Below are 20,275 nucleotides of genomic sequence, written 5' to 3' on the forward strand. Positions count from 1 at the left end.
AGCATCAGTGAATGCGGCCATTGTCTGGGGTCTGCTGGGCCCAGGTGGCCTCACAGCCTCTACCAAATGTCCTCCCATCAGTGGAACCACTTCTCTTCATGTGGCCCAAACTCCTCCCAGACCCCACTCTGCTCCTGGAGATTCACCCTTCCCACCAGGGCACCACTAGGTATCATGCTGCAGAGTTGCAGACTCTGCGCTCTGCCTGTTTACAGTCTTAATGGAATTTAAACCCTCTCCCTTCTCCTTCCTCCCTTTTTACTTCAGTTACTGTGGCTGTTTCCAATTGTCCACTTTCTCTCCCTCTGCTTTTGGGGAGTGGTGCTTTTCCAGTATTCTCCCCTCCTGTCTCCATCCTCTCCACATGCAAAAGCGGCTCCCTGCCCTCCGCAGCTTCTCTCTCCCCAAGTTCACCTCTCCACACTGCGTACCTGCTGAATTCTGAGGTTCAGGTTGTACATTGTTGTGTTAATCCTCAGATCAGTTTTCTAGGTGTGCAGCATGGTTTAGTGTTGGTCTGGCTGTATTTCACGGAAGTGAGACACACAAAAAACTTCCATGCTGTTCTGCCATCTTGGCTCCTCCCCCTCAGTCTTTTGGTAGCAGCTACAAAATGTTAAATTCAAGATTCCCTCTCAAATGCTCCATTCTACTCTCAATACAAATATTAATCTCATTGGTCAGGTAGGACAGTTCTTATTTGTGATAGTCCTCCTGGAAATCAGTGGCTGAAACAACTAGGTGGTTTATCATTCTCACATAACAGGAAGCCCAGGGATGCAGGTTGGGATGGGACAGGTCTCCTGGGCAGTTCTCTGCCTGTTCCACCTCCCTTAGCACTCAGCACTCTCTCTCCTTACAGCAGGATGGCCGCTGTAGGACCAAGAAGGATGAATGGGGAGGGGCAAAGGCCTTTTTTTTATTAGGTTTTGTCTCATTTACATGGAAATAATCCTGGGAGGTTTTTCCCAATTAGCTACACATTTTAATAATGTAATTTTGATAAGGATATGAGAGGGGCAGTGAGGTGGCTCAGTCAAGCGTCAGACTCTTGATTTTGGTTCAGGGCAACATCCCAGGGTTGTGGGATTGAGACCTGTGTCAGCTCTGCAGTGAGCATGGAGCCTGCTTAAGATTCCTCTGCCCCAGTCCCCTACTTGCATGTACTCTTTTAAATAAATTAATTAACTAATTAATTAAAGATACTGGGGACTTTTCAAACTACATAGTCACACCTAAATAACAGAAGGTAAAAGAAAAAGATGGTAAACATTTCACAGACCAAATTTAAATATACCTGTTATTAATATTAAATGACAAGGTAGTCAAGGATAACTGTGGGATGAGAGAGATTTTATCAGCAGACTTTGTTCTTTATCCGGAGAGTATAATATTGCATGCAACCCATGACCAGTATGATATGTGTTCCAAATAAGTCAAAAGTTATTAGTCCTCAGTGTTTTCTTATAGATTTCCTTTGAATTTAAGTTGATTTTATTTACCCGAATGTAAAACTAATTTGCCAAGTTTCATCACAGATATTCTGATTCTAGTACCTTTTTAAAAAGTTGTTTAAAGTTTGTTCATTTTTCCATGCTCAGTGTGGAGTAAGACCTGGGACTCCATCCCACGAACCATGAGATCATGTCCTGAGACAAAAATCAAGAGTTGAATGCTTAGCCAACTGAGCCACCCAGGCACTCCCTGTCTAGTATCTCGGTAGAAAAATGGAAGGACTGATTTTGAGATTCCATTCATTCCATTCTCCCTTAAAGTGAGAGATCTATAAAAGGCTTGTAGTTGGGAAATATTCTCTCACTTCTGAGTCTGTATTAATATTAGACTGTAACTTAATAGAAAATCATGACATCACAAGTCTAAAAATATCTTTGGTAATTTGTCTAAACAGTATTTCACAACCATTTTCCACAACCATATTGTGCAGTGGACGGTATGTGTGCATCAGGAAAAAGAAGTTGGTAGTTAGCATGAGGAAGATCGTGGTCTTTCCCAACCAAGACAGTCAGAAGTAAACATTCAGTTTTATACTGAAGAGTCTGACTCTACTCTTGATGCCCGACTAATGGTACCCGTGAAGCGTCATTACCTCTTACTAATTCCGCTCATCTGGGCAGGGCAAGCTAATAATAAAGCCCGAGAGGCCCTTCCCTTCGCAGCAGTTCTAAGTTCACAGTGTCAATGAGTACCATCACCCTGGCCCCACACAGGATGCATCGTAACAAAGTAGTCACCATTGCCTGCTTTCTCTAGCCATTTTCAGAACTTGAGAAGTCTGCCCTGCTCTCCCGAGAAAGCGTCATTATATAACCAACATTCTCCGAACACTTGAGTGAACGGAGTCATCATTCTTGACATCCGAACATCCTGTCCCAGTGGAGTAAGCACAAATGCAAACAAAAGCAAAAAAATGTTTTAGAGGGTAAATATGTGAGATTTCTAGTTATCAAACAAGATTCCCATTGTGTTGCTCATTCTTGAGAGTAAACTCATGAAGATTTATCTTTTCAAATTATTCCCTGAGTACTCCAGCACAAAATATAGATTGTGCCTTTATCCTTACTTCTTACAGTATCTTCTTACTTCTTCTGACTTCTTACAGTATCTTTACCCTTACTTCTTAATTTTTCTATTTCCCAATACTTTTCATATGCCTGCTACTTTTCTTTCATTTAATGTTAATGGTACAACACATGGGCCTCATTTCAGCACAAAAGCGTGCAGAAATATAATCATATGGAGTATATTCATGAATAGGAGGCAGACTTTAGAGGGTGAGAGTTTGAGATTGCATTGCTATGGTATTTTCACTACAGCCACAAAAATAATATGAGATATACTATGGAGTATGTAACTCAAATTCAACTTATGAATATGTATTTCCAAAACTGTAGGTTTGAATCTAACATGAAAAAAAAATGTTGTGGATGACATTCAACCTAGAGAGCACAAGGATGTATTATTAGTGTTCATTATGAAATGCCCCAGTGAAGTGTGATGCACCTGGGCTAATAAAAGGCACATGATTTACTTAGGGTTACACAAAAGCTCATACTCATATTTTAGTTACTTAGATATGAGAAATAGGATATCCTAAATCAAATGGTATCAAAATGCAATTTCAGTGGCCAAATTTGAGACCTTCACAAGCATACTACTTTTGCGTTTTTCTTTTTTTATTTTTTTATTTTTTAGAGAGAGCATGAGTAGGCAAGAGGGGCTGAGAGAGAGAATCTTAAGCAGGATCTACACTCAGCAGAGAGCCCAATGTAGAGGTTGATCCCAAAACCTTGAGCTGAAATTGAGTCAGACACAACCTACTGAGCCACCTATGCACGCCTACTTTGGTTCTTTTGATTAAAATGTTCTCTACAACTTTCTCTTCAGTTTCCAAAAATAAGAGTAATTTTTATTCATCCATGAAATACAACTATTACCTTTCAAAAGAGGGAGAGACCATCATTCCCCCTCCATTTTCTCTATCCAAATGCCATCCCTAGTAACCTATCATTGCCACATGAAACTGTAATTCTTTCAATTTCCCAACCTACCGTTTCATGATGATCTGACAGAGTAATCCTTTCCTATAATAATCAACAAAGGCTCTCAATCATATCAACAAATCTAGAGAAATACTCGTGACCATAGAAAACATGGAAAATTAGATAATAGTTTTAGATCTATTCCCTAACACTTCCCATTGTCTCAGATTTATACTATAATGTATCTTAAAATTAGCATCCTATTTTTCCAGGGTATATAGCTATGACTAAGCACCACCTAATGAAATAGGTTCCTTTAACCTTACCCATGCTTTCTCTGAGACCACCATGGTTGACAAGTGAAATGTATTTAGTAAGAGTATAACATCAGTGGATTCCAAACTTGAGGTTATGAGTCATCAATAATAACGTAGCCTCAAGAAACCTCAAATAATTGAGTAAAAAACAGCTATAGGGGTGTCTTTCTGGCTCAGTCAGAACAACATGGGACTTCATCTTGGGGATGTGAGTTTGAGCTCCACATTGGGTGTAGACAGGAAAATAAAATCTTAAAAAAATTTAAACAGAAGATGATTAGGTCTTTCTATAGATATACTTATTCCATTGAAACACATTAAATAATTTTAATTTTCTGTGGAATTTAACACCTAAGATTGGCTAATCCTCCAAACAGACCTAGTTCCCCCTAGTGTGAATTTTCGTATTGTAGTCCACTGAGAATTGGCTAAACAATTATCACCTTCATTACACATGTAATGTTTCTGTCCAGTATAAATTCTGTGTTTCCTGAGGTAAATATCTTGACACATTTGTATGATTTTCATGTGAATTCTTTCAAGACCACACATTTTTTTAATTACTGGAAGTCTGTACCTCTTAATCCCATTTGCCTATTTTAATCCCCTCCCCAAAGTTGTACATTTTTAAAAGTCTGATCACACTCATTACATTTGTAAGATTTCTCTCCAGAAAGAATTATGTTCCACAAGGTATAATCTTTGGATAAGCCTTGCCATACATTCCATTTGTGTGCTTTCAGAGATTTATATTCTGATATCAGGTGAGATGTGAGCCCTGGTTACAAGCATTGCCACATACATTAGTTTCACATGGTTCCTCTCCAGGATGGAATCTCTGATGTTGAGTAAGTCTTGATCACTTGCTTATTTTATCTGTAAGGTTTCTTTCCACTTTGAGTTCTTCCATGACACCCAAAGCTTAAACTTTGAATAAAAGCACCACCACACATGATATAGTTTATACTTTCTTTTCACATGTATTTTCTGATGCCTCGTAAAAGCTTTGCCACACTCATTACATTCATAAGGTTTCTCTCCAGTATGGATTTTCTTATGCTGAGCAAGATGCTCGTACAGGCTTTGCCACACTCGTTACATTTGTTTCTCTCCACTATGAGTCCTCTCATGACCCCAAAGGTCTGAACGTTTACTAAAAGTCTTATCACATTTATTACATTTATAAGGTTTTTCTCCTGTATGAATTCTCTGATGTCTCATAAGGCTTGTACTTTCGGTAAAAGCCTTGTCACACACATTACATTTGTATGGTTTCTCCCCAGTGTGTGTTTTCTGATGCCTAGTAAGATTTGCAAATTGGGTAAATGCTTTGCCACACTCCTTACATTTGTAAGGTTTCTCTCCAGTATGGATTTTTCTATGTTGAGTAAGATGTGAACGCTCAGCAAAGGCTTTGCCACACTCACTACATTTGTAAGGTTTCTCCCCAGTATGAGTTCTCTCATGACCCCAAAGGTGTGAATGTTTGATAAAAGCCTTATCACATTTATTACATTTATAAGGTTTTTCTCCTGTATGAATTCTCTGATGTGCCATAAGGCTTGAACTTCGAGTAAAAGCTTTGTCACACACATTACATTTGTGTGGTTTCTCTCCAGTGTGTGTTTTCTGATGCCTAGCAAGGTTTCCAAATTGGGTAAATGCTTTGCCACACTCGTTACATTTGTGAGGTTTCTCTCCAGTATGGATTTTTCTATGATGAATAAGATTTGAACGGTCCGTAAAAGCTTTGCCACAGTCATTACATTTGTAAGGTCTCTGTCCAGAATGAATTCTCTCATGACTCATGAGGTTGGCACTTTTGCTAAAAGCCTTCCCACAGTCATTACATTTGTAAGAAATTCCTCTAGTGTATGCTTTCCTGTATTGTGCAGGTAACAAAGGATACTTAAAAACCTTCCTGTATTTGTTCCAAATGTTTTTGGTACTGGGAGGAATTCTTTGAAGTGGTGAGACTGAGGAACCACTGTTGACAGACTTCTCAGTCGGATTACAGTCACACATTTTCTCCTCATTGTGAAATCTCTGCAGTTCAGCCAGATGTGCCTGCAGACTTAATCCAATTCTATTTTCCATGCAGTTTATGTACTGGTTTCCAGCACCACTTCTGTTATTGTCCATTTTTAGCAAATTCCTCATAAATGGCTCATCATCCATGAAATACTGGTACGCATTATTTCTTACAGAAACACTCTGCTTTTCAGGAAGAGTAACTGAGGACTGATTAAGTTGCTGGTCTTTTCTACAAGTGAGATTTTTGTTATGGGTCAAAGGCACTTCTTTGTAATTTCTTGCATCATATCCCCACTGACTCTCAAACTCATGCATATTTTCGCAGGATTCCTGGAGATCAAAATCCTTGATTCCATAACTTTCATTTCTCTCCAATATCACTAAGTGGTAAAATTCGCCTTTATTAATGTCCTCTGTTGGTGATAATTCCTTGATTGCAAATCCATCAGAAGGGATTCCTATCAAATAGAGATGGAAGATAAACCTTTTATACTAAATTACATAATTACACACCAAAATAATACTTTATACTGAACACAGGAAGTTTCTCAAGTATGGTATTCAAACAATATTGTAATATACAATGTTTGTAAGTTTTCTTTTTATAAATGTTTCCATATCAATAATTTCTCTAATTTTAAGGTAATTTTTCCAAACACACATTATACACTATACATATTTTTTGCCCATGTAACTGGATAATGAAATGAAACTTCATAATTAGCTCATCCATACACTGGCTATTATATAACTGTGCATGAAATCATACAGATGTCTATCTTCCTTAATTCTTAATCTTTATAAAAATGTGTTTACCTGAACACGGTATTTCATAATTCAGTGATTCTCAACATATCTTTCATTTTTCCTACTGTGTGTTCCTTATGGAATGTAAATTCTGTCTTTAGTTCTCAAGGAAGAATTGTTTAGAATTCCAGAGAATATTATTTTCTGTAAATGTGGTTACTTATTAACTTAACCTGCTAGATCAATTTTTAGATTGTAATATACGGATTTGTTAAAAGACCTTGTTTCCTTCATCATATCCTCATACACTATTAAACACACATTATTATTAAACACCAAATCAAGCTGCTCTCCTGAGCAATCTGTACTGTTTATGAATAGGGGTCTTTCTACAGTGTGGGGAGGGGCAGGACATGTGGACACTGAGGTGCTTTGGTGCTCAAAATTAATATACCAGGAGATACCAGTATAGTCTGTTTAGCTCAATGAAAAATCTGAGGAAAGGCCAGGACCTGGATTCAGAAAAGCAAGAGTGAAACACAAGGAGTAACGGGCAATGTGGGAATGCTGCTTGTGCTTGCACATCTAAGGGAATATGATTGTGCTGTAAGTTAAACGCCTGACCTTGGAAAAGGTCAAAACAAGTTAACTGACTGCCTGAATGCTTAAGGATTATTTTAGGTATGCAGAATACTGGTTCTCTTCCAAGAACTACTGAACCAAAAGCACAAGTGCAAAACCACAGAAACAGTTATTTATGAAAATTCACCATAAGGTTTCCTTCTTTTCCCCAACTTTCAATAACCTTATTGTCTCTGAGCCTTATCTTTAAAGATGTCAGTGAAATTTGACTTTGCTAAGAATTTAAGGGTTTTAAATCCTATTCTCCCAACTCCCAGATTTTTTTAATTTAAATTCTACTTAGTTAATATATAGTGTAATATTGGTTTCAGGAGCAGAATTTAGTGATTCGTCACTTACATATAACGCCCAGTGCTCTTCATCACCAGTTCCCTACCTTAAGCTTTTCTGACTACTAATGTTCTGCAAATACCTAAACAAGCAGGAATGCAGAATTTCTGAAGAAAAGGGAAGTTAGAGTCCATCTGCCACATTATGATGCCTTTCCATTCTCAATCAAAACAGCTGCAATCATTCTCTTAAGAATAGGGATTTGAAACTCTTATGATCACGTCAGGGGCTCTCAATAGAAAATGCAAAGACATAAAAAGTTAATTACCAACTTCTGGAGAGAAGTTATCCTCACCCAGGGAGACCAGGTTCCTGTAGTTCTCCAACATCACGTCCCTGTACAAGGCCCTCTGAGCAGGGTCCAGGCACTCCCACTCCTCCTGAGAGAATTCTATGGCCACATCCCTGAATGTCAACCACCCCTGAAAGGAAAACACATTTCACCAAGTGGACAGGGAAAGTGTTCTTATTTGACACAAAACAAGAGAAGCACAGATGTGTAAAGACTGACTTAGCTGGAGTGAGTGCTCTTTGATCCATGCAATATAATTTTGAGCAAGTTACACTTAACATAAAATTAGCATTTTTAAAAGTACCATTCGGGGGCATTTAGTGCACTCACAAACATCACCTCTGTCTAGATCCAAAACATTTTTATCAGCCCGAAATCCTTTACCCATTAAGCAGGTGCTTCCTATTCCCCAGTCCATGGCAACCACTAATGAATGGTTTGTCTCTATGGATTTACCAATTTTGGATCTTTTCATGTAAATGGAATGGCGTCAAAAATGTGACCTTTTGCATCTGCCTTCTTTCACTTAGAATAATGTTTGAGGTTCATCCATGATATAGTGTGTATCAGCGGTACATTTCCTTTCTTCTGGATACAGAGTATTCCACTGCAGGACTAGACCATATTCACTCAACTACTGATGGGCATTTGGTTGTTATCACCTTTGGCTAATATTAGTAACTTGCCATGAACTTTGTAGTACAAGTAAGTGTTTGCATACCTGTTTTCAATTCTTTTGGTTATTTCCTAGGAGTGGAATTACTGGGTCACATGGTTAATTTTTTAAGAATCTGCCACAGTCTTTTCCACAACACCTACACCCTTTTCACAGTAATGTGTCATGAGTCTACATTCTCCACATCTTTACCAACACTTTGTTGTTGTTGTTGTTCTTTTACAATAATCATCCTATTGGGTGTGAAATGGTATCTCATTGTGGTTTTGATTTTGCATTTTATTAATGACTACTTTCATCAAACATCTCTTCATGTGCTTGTTTCATTTGTGTATCTTGTATGGAGAAATGTCTATTAAAATGCTTCGACCACTTATAAGTTGGGTTTTTGTGTTTTGGTTGTTGATTTGTATAAGTTCTTCATACATTCTAAGTTCTAGACCCTTAGTAGATATGTGATTAGCAAATTATTTCCTCCCATTTCCTCACCTATGTGATAATGTCCTTCAGTGCACAGACATGATTAATTCTGATGATGACCAATTTATCTACTTTGTCTTTTTCTCTTTTGATGTGGGATCATGTATAAAAATCCACTGCCAACCCTCAGGTCATGAAAATTTACCCCTATGTTTTCACCTAAGACTTTTATACTTGTAGCTCTTACACACAGTCTTTTGATTAATTCTGAATTGATTTCTTTATATAAGGCAGTTTCAATTTCATTCTCACACGGATATCTAGTTGTGCCAGCACCATTTAAGAGACTGTCCTTGTCCACTGTTTTTGGCACTACTGTAAAAAAGGAATGGGTTACAGATGTATGGGTTTATTTTGTGGAAGTTCAGTTCTATCACTGTGATCTGTATTTCTAGCCTCTGCTGGAATTACACTTTTGATTACTCAACGTTTGTAGTTAAGGTTTAATGTCAAGAATTCTAGGTCCTCCAATATTTTCTTTCTCACATTTATTTTGGTTATTTGGCATCCTTACCAATTCAGTATTAGTTTTAGAATCAGGAATCCCATTTAGGCCAAAAAGGCTGTTGGGATTTTGCTGAGGACTGCATTACTCTTTGTATCACTCTGGAGAGGACTCCCATTTTACAGTCTTCCAATCCACAAACACAGGATATCTTGACATTTATTTAGGTTTTCTTTAATATTGCCCAGCAACTTTGTAGTTTTCAGTGTGTATAAATCTTCCATTTACTTTCTTAAATTTATTCCCATTTGTTTCCTTGCTCATGTAAATGGAATTGTTTACTTAATTTCCAGTTGTTGATGGCTACTGTACAGAAATGCAACTGAATTTTGAGTGTTGATATTGTATTCTGTATTTCAATGAATTTATTATCACCGGTAGTTTGAGGCTTCTTTATTTCTAAATATGAAATCATGTCTTCTACAAATATAGTGTGATTTCTTTTCCAATTTTGACACATTTGATTTATTTTTCCTCTGTATTTTCTCTGATTAGAAGTTCCAGTACAGTGTTGATATGCGGTGGCAAAATGGGGACACTTGTTTTGTTCTTGGTATTAGGGGGAAGTTTTCAGTTGTTCACCAGTATGATGTTAACTATGGAATTTTAATAATACCCTTTTTTAGATTGAGGAAGTTCCCTTCTACTTCTAATTTTTGAGTTTTTGTTGGATGCAGTATTCTGTATATGTCCGCTGAATCTAGCTGGTTTACACAGTCCTCTATCATTGATGTCTGGTTGTTCTATCCATTATTAACAGGGAGCACTGAGGTCTCCAGCTAGTATACTAGAACTATCTCCTCCATTTTGCTTCAAAAAACTGGGGGCTTTGTTGTTATGTACATATTGTTTATAGTTGTTTTATCTTCTTGATGGATTGGCTCTTTTTTCAATACATAATGTTCTTCAATATCTTTGGTAACAGTTTTACAACTTAAAAGCTATTTCGTCTGATATTTGTGTAGGTACCCAACTAAGTTTCATTACTATCTGCATGGAAAATCTTTTTCCACCTTCACTTTGAACCTATTTGTGTATCTCAATTGAGGCTTGGGGCACCTGGGTTGCTCAGTCAGTTAAACACATGATCTGGATTTTGGTCAGGTCATGATCTCACAGTTCATGAGTTCAAGCCCCGCATTAGACTCTGGCTGACAGTGGGAAGCCTGCTTGAGATTCTGTCTCCCTCCCTCTCCCCCACTCAAACTCTCTAAATAAAGAGTTTTAAAAAACAGAGTGAGCCTTTTATAGACATAGAGTGGAATCATTTTTAAAAACTAATTCCTTGGGGCGCCTGGGTAAATCAGTTGGTTAAACATCTAACTTCGGTTCAGATCATGATCTCAGTTTGTGAGTTTGAGCCCTGCATCAGGTTCTGTGCTGACAGCTCAGAACCTGGAGCGTGCTTCGGATTTTGTGTCTCCCTCTCTCTCTGCCCCTCCCCCACTCATGCTATGTCTGTCTCTCAAAAATAAACAAACATTTTAAAACATTAAAAAAAATAATTCCTTTATCTTTTATTGAAGAGTTTAATCTGTATACATTTCAAGTTACTAGTGATAAGAATTACTTCTAACATCTGTTGTTTGTATATCTAATATTTTCTTTCATAATTCCTCCTCTTGTAGGTGTCTATGTGGGTGCATACTATTTTGATTGCCTTTATGTTCATTTTTCTATTTTCAAGTTATTTTCGGCGTGGTTATCCTGGAGATTACAGTTTACATGTTAAACCAAAAATATTTGAATTTCAGTTGATACTAATTTAGCTTTAATAGCATACAAACAACTGTTGTTATACAGTCACCCTTCATGTTCTGTCAAAAATTATTTGTAAGAGATGTGAACAGATGTTTTATACACTCAAGAACAGATTTTTATTATTGTTTTACACATTTGTCTTTTAAGACACATAGGAAAAACTGAGTTAGAAAACAAAAATATAATAATACTGGCTTTTATATTTACTTATGTAGCTACCTTTACTAGGTTTCATCCATTTCAGCCTGAGGAACTCCATTTGGTATTTCATGTAGGCTAAGTCTGTAAGTGTGAACTCCCTCAGCTTTTGTTCCTCTAGGAGTCTCTTAATATCACTATCAATTTTGAAGTATAGTTAGCCTCGTAAGGAATTCATGACAGGTTTTTTTTTTTTAATCTTTCAAACTTTTAATAACACAGGAGACTGCTTCCTGGCCTCCACAGTTTCTGAAGAGAAATAGGCTGTTAAACTTATTGAGAAGCCCAGTACATGAGAAGTTGTTTCTGTCTTGCTACGTTCAGCATTCACTCCTTTGTCTTATAAAAGTTGACTGATTATGTGCTTGCCAGGGATCTCCATGCATCTGTCATAGCTGAAGTTCATTGAGTTTTTGGATGTGTAGGTTGTTTTTGATAAATTTGGCAAGTTTTCAGCTCTTATTTCTTCAAATATTCTTTCTGTCCTTTCTTCTTTATCCTTTCCTTCTGGGATTCCTATTACATGTATATCAGTATTCTTGATAGTGGTTTTTTAGTCTCTGTTCATTTTTCTTCTTTTTTTTTTTTCCCTTTTATTCTGCTTTTGTCCCCTTTCTTCTGTTCACACTTGATAATTTCAGTTAACTTATGTTTCGGTTCACGGATTCTTTATTCTTATTGTCTATCTGTTGATGAACTCTCTAGTGGATTCTCAATTTTGGTGTTTATACTTTTTTAACTCCAGAATTTCTATTCCATCCCTTTACTATAATTTCTATCTCTTTATTGACATTTTCTATTTGTTGAAACACTGTTCTACTTCTTCCATGTTTTCCTTTACCTGAGGATGTTCAAGACAGTTGGTTTAAAATCTTTATTTACTAAGTGGAATGTCTGTGCTTCCTCAGAAAGACCATCATTAATCTGGTTAATCACAGTGAAGAAGTACAATCTTAAGATATCCTTAGATATCTGTAGTGACGTCAGCCTGGTAGAAGCAGCCACCATGGCATTCTTTGAAACAGTAAGAAATTGTAAAGGACTCATGTATCTTCATTTAGAGAATGTTCCAATGAGGATCTAAAAAAGCAGTTATCTCTATGTTTCCTAACATGAAAACAACTTCAAGACATATGGTATGTAAATATTTCAATTTGTAGAATAAAATATGATGATTAAACATTTGCTGGAGAATATATTCTAAAATCTCATTACAACATATAAATGCATTTTTAGAAGATTTGCACTAAAGAGAACATCAGTTCCCAATGAAGACAATCAGTGATGATGGAAGATATGACAGGCAAGGGGATATTTACTTCTTAGTTTCTAAACTGCATCACTCTGTGGAACTGAACCACAAAAATACATACTAGAAGGATTTAATACAAAAAAAAAATAAAAATAATATTTAACAATTAGTAAAATGAAAATTTAGCACCAGCCTCCCTGATGACAGAAAGTTCTGCAGCTATGTCTGGCTAAATTAAACATTTCTATCTAAAAAATGTGCAGTGTAACATTTCCTAAATGAACACCATGGTCTGTATGAGATGGATGTGCTATAAATAATATGTGGCGCCTGGGTGGCTCAGTTGGTTGAGCAGCTGACTTGGGCTCAGGTCATGATCTCACAGTTCATGAGTTCAAGCCCAACATCAGGGTTGCTGCTGTCAGCACAGAGCCCACTTCAGATCCCCCGTCCTCCTCTCTCTGCTCACCCCTGCTCTCTCGCCCTCAAAAATAAACATTAGAAAAATAAAAAATAAAAAAATACTAATTTAAACAACACTTACTGTTACACAAGTAGGTTGATTCTACACTTTAAAACCAATTATGTTAATAAAATAAAACACTCTCTGTATTCCTTATTCCTACATTGAACTTCCCACCCTATTCCAAAGAATTAATACTTTGGAGTCAGAAGCACAAGGACTCCCTTCTTTAAGGTCAAAAGGCATTTATAAAATAAGACAAAGCAAATCTACCCTGTCAGTCTTACTTTCCAGGGTTTCTCAGGTACTTGTGCACATTAATACATTACTAACATATGTAATCTCTTTAATCCTGGTTTATATGAGCTGAAAACGATCCAGAAGGGGTCTCTGAAGAATCCTTACTGCCCAACTCCAAGGACACCACAAAGCCTACTCCCATTTTCCAGTCCTTGCCTATGTAGAAAATCTTTCACAGGATTACCACCTAAAATGAGCCTTTTCATTAAGTTCTATGTCACTGGGTCACAGTGAGATGGAATCTGCATGGAGATGACAGGAGAGTGGGAGAAGGCCCTGGGTGGGAGTAAACATTGTAGGCAGGATACCTTGGAGACGAAGATTAACAAGTCCAAAATGTGACATTTTAGGAAGAACAATCAATGAAAAATATGACTTTTACCTGGAAAAGAGCCATTCCTCCTTTTTTCCCTCTTCTGGTCTTCTTTCTCAGGTAAGGTTATACTGCGTGACAAAAAGTTATGTTGCTTAATGTTTAGAATCATCATAACCCCTTCTTCTGCCATAATATACATATAGGGAGAACCTCACTATGGGAGAAAGATCGTCCTTTGCTGCCAACTGCAACAGGAGGGATACAGGGATAATAAACTCCTATATGGAGTTCTCCAAGTGCATTTTCATCCATTTCTTCAGAAAGCCCTCCCCTCCTGCTGAAACCTACATACTCTACTGCAACTGAATTGTCCTCTGTCTACCTGACACTGAGCCAAAGGGAGGTGCCTCATTCAAGTTCTTGACTCCTCCTTAGGCAACCAACATGCAATGAATGGTTGATGCAGGACACAGAATCCTGTCCATTCCATCAATTTAGAACAATTCTTAAAGGCCACCCCAGGTCCAGAGCTCCCTGGTAGCCATACGGAGAGTTTAGATCTTTGTCCTGCTGGTGATGGCAAGCTGTAAGAAGGTTTAATGTCAAAAGACGAGATGATCAAATTTTTAAGATTTAGCTAGGATACACAGAAAGAGGGTGAAGCTGACAGAGGCGTGCCTCTGTCTCTAAGACTATGCTCCTGCCTCTTTCCTAGTGGTTTTCATTATTTTTGGAACTGGGTCACATTGTAAAGTCTAATGATAACTGCACACCCTCTCCCAGAAAACTGCCAAAGACAAACACACACCCAATCATTTCAGGGATCATTTCAGGGATCTTATTAGCTCATGTTCAGAATTCTTGGTCTATCGACTCATGTTAAAGGTGGGTGCCCTGGGGATCACAGGAAGAGTTACTTTACCAAGTTACCCTTAAGTCTGAGTGGAGTGAGCAGAACTGGGTATAAGTAAATTCTGAAATGGTGGCCTTGACATGTTTAAGTGGAAAGGGCTTGTCCTAATTCCAGATCATAACCTTTCATATTCCTGAAACAAGAGAAGCTTCTCTTTCATGGGTGTAATCAAACCCAAGCATTTAATTCCTTTTTTCAGAACAACTATATTAAATTACAAATAGTAACTAGTCCTGGAAAACATGAAAAAGGGTCACCTGTGGAGATGAGGTCTGAGCAGTCTCTGCATCATGAACGGATGGGCTCTGCTGGAACAAAGTTCCACATCAATCCAGCCCATCCATCAACATCTGTATTGAAAAGACAAAGGGGACTTGAGGAGAACATCTACTTAGTTGGAGACTTCAGCTCAGAACTCGGTAATGTAAAAGATAACTTAAGAGAAGAAGAGAACTGTTGAGTATTAAATTAACTGACTAAACTAGATTTTGAATGTTAAAAGATCATCAACATGCTTAACGCCTGTGTAATGAAATACTATAAAGTTATTTACCAGACATCAAAGAATAGTTCCAACATACGATAGACGGCCAAAGGCAGTGGGCCTGGGGCCCGTACTTGCCTCTGAGCGATTTTAACCGGAAAGGAACGCAGACACTCGGTACCCGAACCAAGCGACAGGGCTCGGAAAGTCTTACGGACACAACGCGAGAAGCAAAAGGGACTAACTTCCGGCGAGAGGGACGAGTGGGTTCCAGGATTTTACCTTACCAGGTGACCCGAAACCTGGGTGTGGAGGAGGGGTTTGATGAGCGCGACCGCTGGTAAGAACCAGAAAAACGGAGACTCACTCACCCGAGCGTGCCCGTTGCTCCGCGCGATCCGCTTCCGGGTCTCTAGAAAAGCGCGCGTGCGCGTGCGTGGTGGGGCGGGGCGGAGGCGGGTCGAGGACGCGACTGTTGGGAGCCGGGGTTTGAGTCGCTGGATCCCGGCCTGCGCACCGTCCCTTTCCCTGCGTCTGCCAGTCTGTTTGTCCTTTCTCCCCGGCGGTTTCGAGCTCTGCTTTTGGATTCCTTCCAATCCCGCTGGTGTCGTTTGGAGCCAGGCTGGGTACAGCGTTAGGGAAGGGTGGGCCGCTTCTGTTGGGAGCAGTGGTATTTGACAGGTTGAGCACGGTGCCCAGGGAAACATTTGTAGCGACAGGTGGAGACCTGCGGCCAGCGAGGGAGGCGTAGCAGCACGGGGACCTGGGGCCGGAGGTCCTCGTGGGTCCACTGAGACCTGGACATGACAGCTCCTTGTTTAATGAGGCAAAAAGCCGGGGTGGTCAGTGTCGGTGATGGACGCTAGAATGCGAAATGCAAAACTCTTCTGTGGCGAATGTGCAATTTGGTACTAACCCCGCATCAGAGCTTTTCACTGAATTGTCACTTCTGCCCTCCATTTGCTGGACTGAGTTCCCTGGCGTTCCTCTCCAGGCCCTGGGCTGTGGGGGCGGAGGGCTGGCACGTTGCTTTAAAGGAACAAACATTTCTGCCTCTATGAGTGTTCATCCATTTTTCTCTCTTTAAATTTGATATTCGAATCCACACCTCTCGAGATGAACTATAAATCCAAACGCCTTTGAGACCTACCAGATGGTACCTGCATTTTGCTTAAGTCCTTAATTGCCAAATATCATTGCAATTTCAATTTTTAAAAATCTTTGTTCTCAGTTATTTTGGAAGACTACTTTATACTTTAAAATTAGATTTTTAAAAACAGTTTATTGAGAGAGAGAGAAGCAAGTCTTGTGAGGAATTTAACCATGTTTTAATTATTTTTTACCCTATAGACTTCTTTGTTTGACCTTTATTTTTCTGTAGGATGTAGAGAAAAGACCATTTATGGACACTTTGGTAGGAATTCCCATTTCCCAAATACCAAGCATTAATGATGTCATCCCCACTTTAGTTTTTACTGGTTATTAACTTTTCTTGTGCACTTTGACATACTTCTGAATTTTTAACTTCACTGATACAATACCCTGTTCATAAATAAACATCTCAGGAGGATAACCATACTCATTTTGGTGTTTTTTTTTTTTTGTTTTGTTTTGTCTTGTTTTGTTTAGAGTTTTTGTGGCTATTCTTATTCATTATTCTGTAAGGTTTTTGCAATAACACTGCTAGTTTGAAAAACTAACTGATGGTATCTATATCAGGATCCAATTAAATTTATAAATTGGCTTAAGGAGAATTGACCTTTTTATAATGAGTTTTTCTACCCAAGAACATTATATAAATTTACATTCATTTACTTCTACTTTCATATATTTCAGGAATGTTTTATTTTTTTCCTACATATTGGCTTTACACATTGTTGTTAGGTTCATTCCTGGTCAGTTTATTTCATTTTATTTTTTTAAAGCTATTTATTTCATGAGCCCTTTTTTTTTTGTATATCAATATTATATCCTATTAGCTTACTGAATTATTTTTCATAGTGATTTTACTTGCGTATCTACAGCCAACTCTGTGCTCATACTGATGTCCCTGACTTTGACCCCATACTTCAGGGTGCATTTTAGCCTTTCCCCCTTGCTTTTCTGTCCCTATCTGTATTTACCAAGTACTATGGCATCATATGCCTTTGAAGAGTTTTCCATCTATTCCTCCGCGCTCCCATGCTCTCTGCACACTGCCTATAACCCCCTCACTCTGGCCTCATTTGGACCCTGCTCTAACACACCTGCAACCTTCCAACTCGGCCCCATTCTCCTGGACCTGCAGTGGCAATGCTCACAGCAGTTTAAGACATTTCACGTGTTAAATAATCATCTTTGGGGTTGTTGTAGGGATGGAAGAAGTAAAAGAGGTGGAAAGTGCCTCTATTGTCTGGCATCCAAGGTCAGGAGATGCCTGTATTCTTCCAACATATGAGCACATTGTCGAGATACACATGTGCATGCAGACCCTTTGAATATAATCACACGGGACTGGGAATGTGGGAGTACAGGCGAGTGTGTAAATGTGTGTGCTTGTGTTTGATGAGCATGTGCATGAGTGTGAGTTTGCTATGGAGTGTATGAGGGTGTGATTGTGTGAGGGTATATGGCTGTGCATTTGAGTATTATGTTGTGCATATGCACATGTGTTTGCATCTATGTGTAATGTGTATGTATTTGTATTTGTGAACTAAGGATTGTCCACCATTATGGTTCTAATGTCTGACTTAGACATGGGGAGTATTTGTGTATTTATGGTAGGGAAAACAAAGGATTAGTTTGAACTCATGTTTCTTAATAATAAAGTCAATTAGGGGCACCTGGGTGGTTCAGTCGGTTAAGCATCTGACTTCGGCTCAGGTCCTGATCTCACGGTTTGTGAGTTCAAGCCCCGCATCGGGCTCTGTGCTGACGATTCAGAGCCTGGAGCCTGCTTGGGATTCTGTGTCTCCTTCTCTCTCTGCACCTCCCCCAACTTGTGCTCTGTCTCTCAAAAATAAATAAATGTAAAAAAAATTTTTTTTAATAATAAAGGCAATTAGAGCTGATGACTGAAAACTCAGCAAAAATACAGGCGTGGAAAGATATAACCATCAAATGCTATCTAAATGAGTATTGGGGCCCCTGGGTGGCTCAGTTGGTTACACCTCCGACTCTGGATTTTGGCTCAGGACCTGATCTCACATTTGGTGATACTCAGCACTGTGTCAGGCTCTGCACTGACAGTCCGGACCTGCTTGGGATTCTCTCTCTCCCTCTCTCTCTGCCCCCCTCCCCCACTTGCATGCTTATACTCTATCGCTCTCTCTTTTTCTCTCAAAATAAATTTAAACATCTTAAAAATTAATTTAAATGAGTATTGTCTTATCTGAGCATTAAAGGAATTATTGAATCTGCCCATTTCATCATCTGATCCTGGTGCTTTTATTTGTGAGGGTCTCAGAAACTTCTCCCTTTTTGTAGATATTGTTCTGTTTAGACTTCCTGTTAACACTAGGGAGATCAATATTGGTAAAGCATATCTTCCTAACAAATTTCCACGTCATGTACACTTCCAAATATATTGGCACTGAGTTGTGCAAATAATCCAGTGATCCCTGATGTAAATCATTGTTGGCATGTTCTTTGATTGTAACTCTGAAAATCCTTTGCATATACTTTGATTTCATTTCTATGCTTATAACTTATATGATAGGTCACCTGAGTGGTCTGAATATTAGAAACAACTCTATTTGGGGTAGAATTTCTCAAGAGAGCAGAGAATCCATTGAAATTCAAGTGTTTCCTCAACAGTCCCTCATCTATCAGACCTCAGCATTTCCTGCCCTCCTCTTGAACACTTGTCTACCTCCAGGGCTTGTGGAAAAGAGAGAGCTTCTCTCAAACACCTGAGAGATGCTAATTTGGAACTTATAATTGGTTTTTGGCAAGTAGCAACTGGGAGGAAGAAAAGCTTTTCAATATTCTCAGTTCCCCAAACCTGTGCTCTCACTGGAGTTCTGGATGAAATGATTATTTCTTCAGGAAGGGGAGGCTGCGGAATCATAAACCCAGACCTTAAGATCTGGCTGCCTCCCTCCTGCATGTACTGACTGCCATGACCTTCACACTGAGCCAGCTGTTCTAACAGGAAGGAGTGAGTGTATTTTTGATTTCCATTTAATAGGCAGAGTCTGCAATGAAAATAAGCTTTTTGTTTTTTAACATGCAGTTGTACTTTTCATTGGACCTTTACCTTATTATAGGATGTGAAGAGTAAATCAATTTCTTACCTTTGTGATAGTAATATCAAGTAATATCAACTACCAAACCCCAAGTATTAATGATGTCATCCCCAATTTCTCATTGCTTATTAACCTCATATACTTTGGTCTATTTTTCAATTCTTATCTCTACTCATCTATCAGTCTTATTTAAGAAACATGTTTCATAGAGCTGCCTATCCATTTTTTCTTTTTTCTTTGTTTTTCAGAATACTTAAAAATGAGATCTACCCTATAATGGATTTTTAAAAAATGTTTGTTTTTGAGAGAGAGGGACAGAGCATGAGCTGCGGAGGGGCAGAGAGAGAGGGGGACAGAAGATCTGAAGTGGGCTCCTTGCTGACAGCAAAGAGCCCAATGCAGACTCAAATTCATGAACTATGAGATCATGACCTGAGCCAAAGTCAGACGCTTAACTAAGTCACCAGACGCACCCCTCTTTATTTTTTAAATTTTAGTTAACATAAGTGTAGTCTTGGCTTCAAGAGTAGAACCCAGTGACTCATCTCTTACACATAGCACCCAGTGCTCATCCCAAAAAGTGCCCTCCTTCATGCCCATCACCCAAAACCTATTCCCCCACACACCCCTTCTCCAGCAACCCTCAGTTTGTTCTCTGTACTTAAGAGTCCCTTATGGTTTGCCTCCCTCTTGGTTTTTATCTTAATTTCCCTTCCTTTCCCCTATGTTCATCTGTTGAGTTTCTCAAATTCCACATGAGTGAAATCATGTTTGTTTTTCTCTCATTTATGTTGCTTGGCATAATACACTCTAGTTCCATCCAAATTGTTTCAAACGGC

General features: G+C 38.6%; 1 protein-coding gene across 1 annotated transcript in view; it reads right to left on the reverse strand.

The window, feature by feature from the left end:
- The window catches only part of LOC125916078 (uncharacterized), a 53,026-nt gene extending 37,145 nt beyond the window's left edge, over positions 1 to 15,881 (reverse strand). Inside the window, 6 exon segments of the mRNA XM_049622248.1 lie at positions 4,687 to 4,896; positions 4,899 to 4,921; positions 4,923 to 6,309; positions 7,839 to 7,992; positions 13,880 to 13,941; positions 15,582 to 15,881. Of these exon segments, the coding sequence (XP_049478205.1) occupies positions 4,687 to 4,896; positions 4,899 to 4,921; positions 4,923 to 6,309; positions 7,839 to 7,992; positions 13,880 to 13,894 (1,789 nt within the window). The 5' untranslated portion in view covers positions 13,895 to 13,941; positions 15,582 to 15,881.
- Positions 15,882 to 20,275: the final 4,394 nt, after the last annotated feature.

This window comes from Panthera uncia (assembly GCF_023721935.1).
Source record: "Panthera uncia isolate 11264 chromosome E2 unlocalized genomic scaffold, Puncia_PCG_1.0 HiC_scaffold_19, whole genome shotgun sequence".
NCBI classification, from domain to species: domain Eukaryota; kingdom Metazoa; phylum Chordata; class Mammalia; order Carnivora; family Felidae; genus Panthera; species Panthera uncia.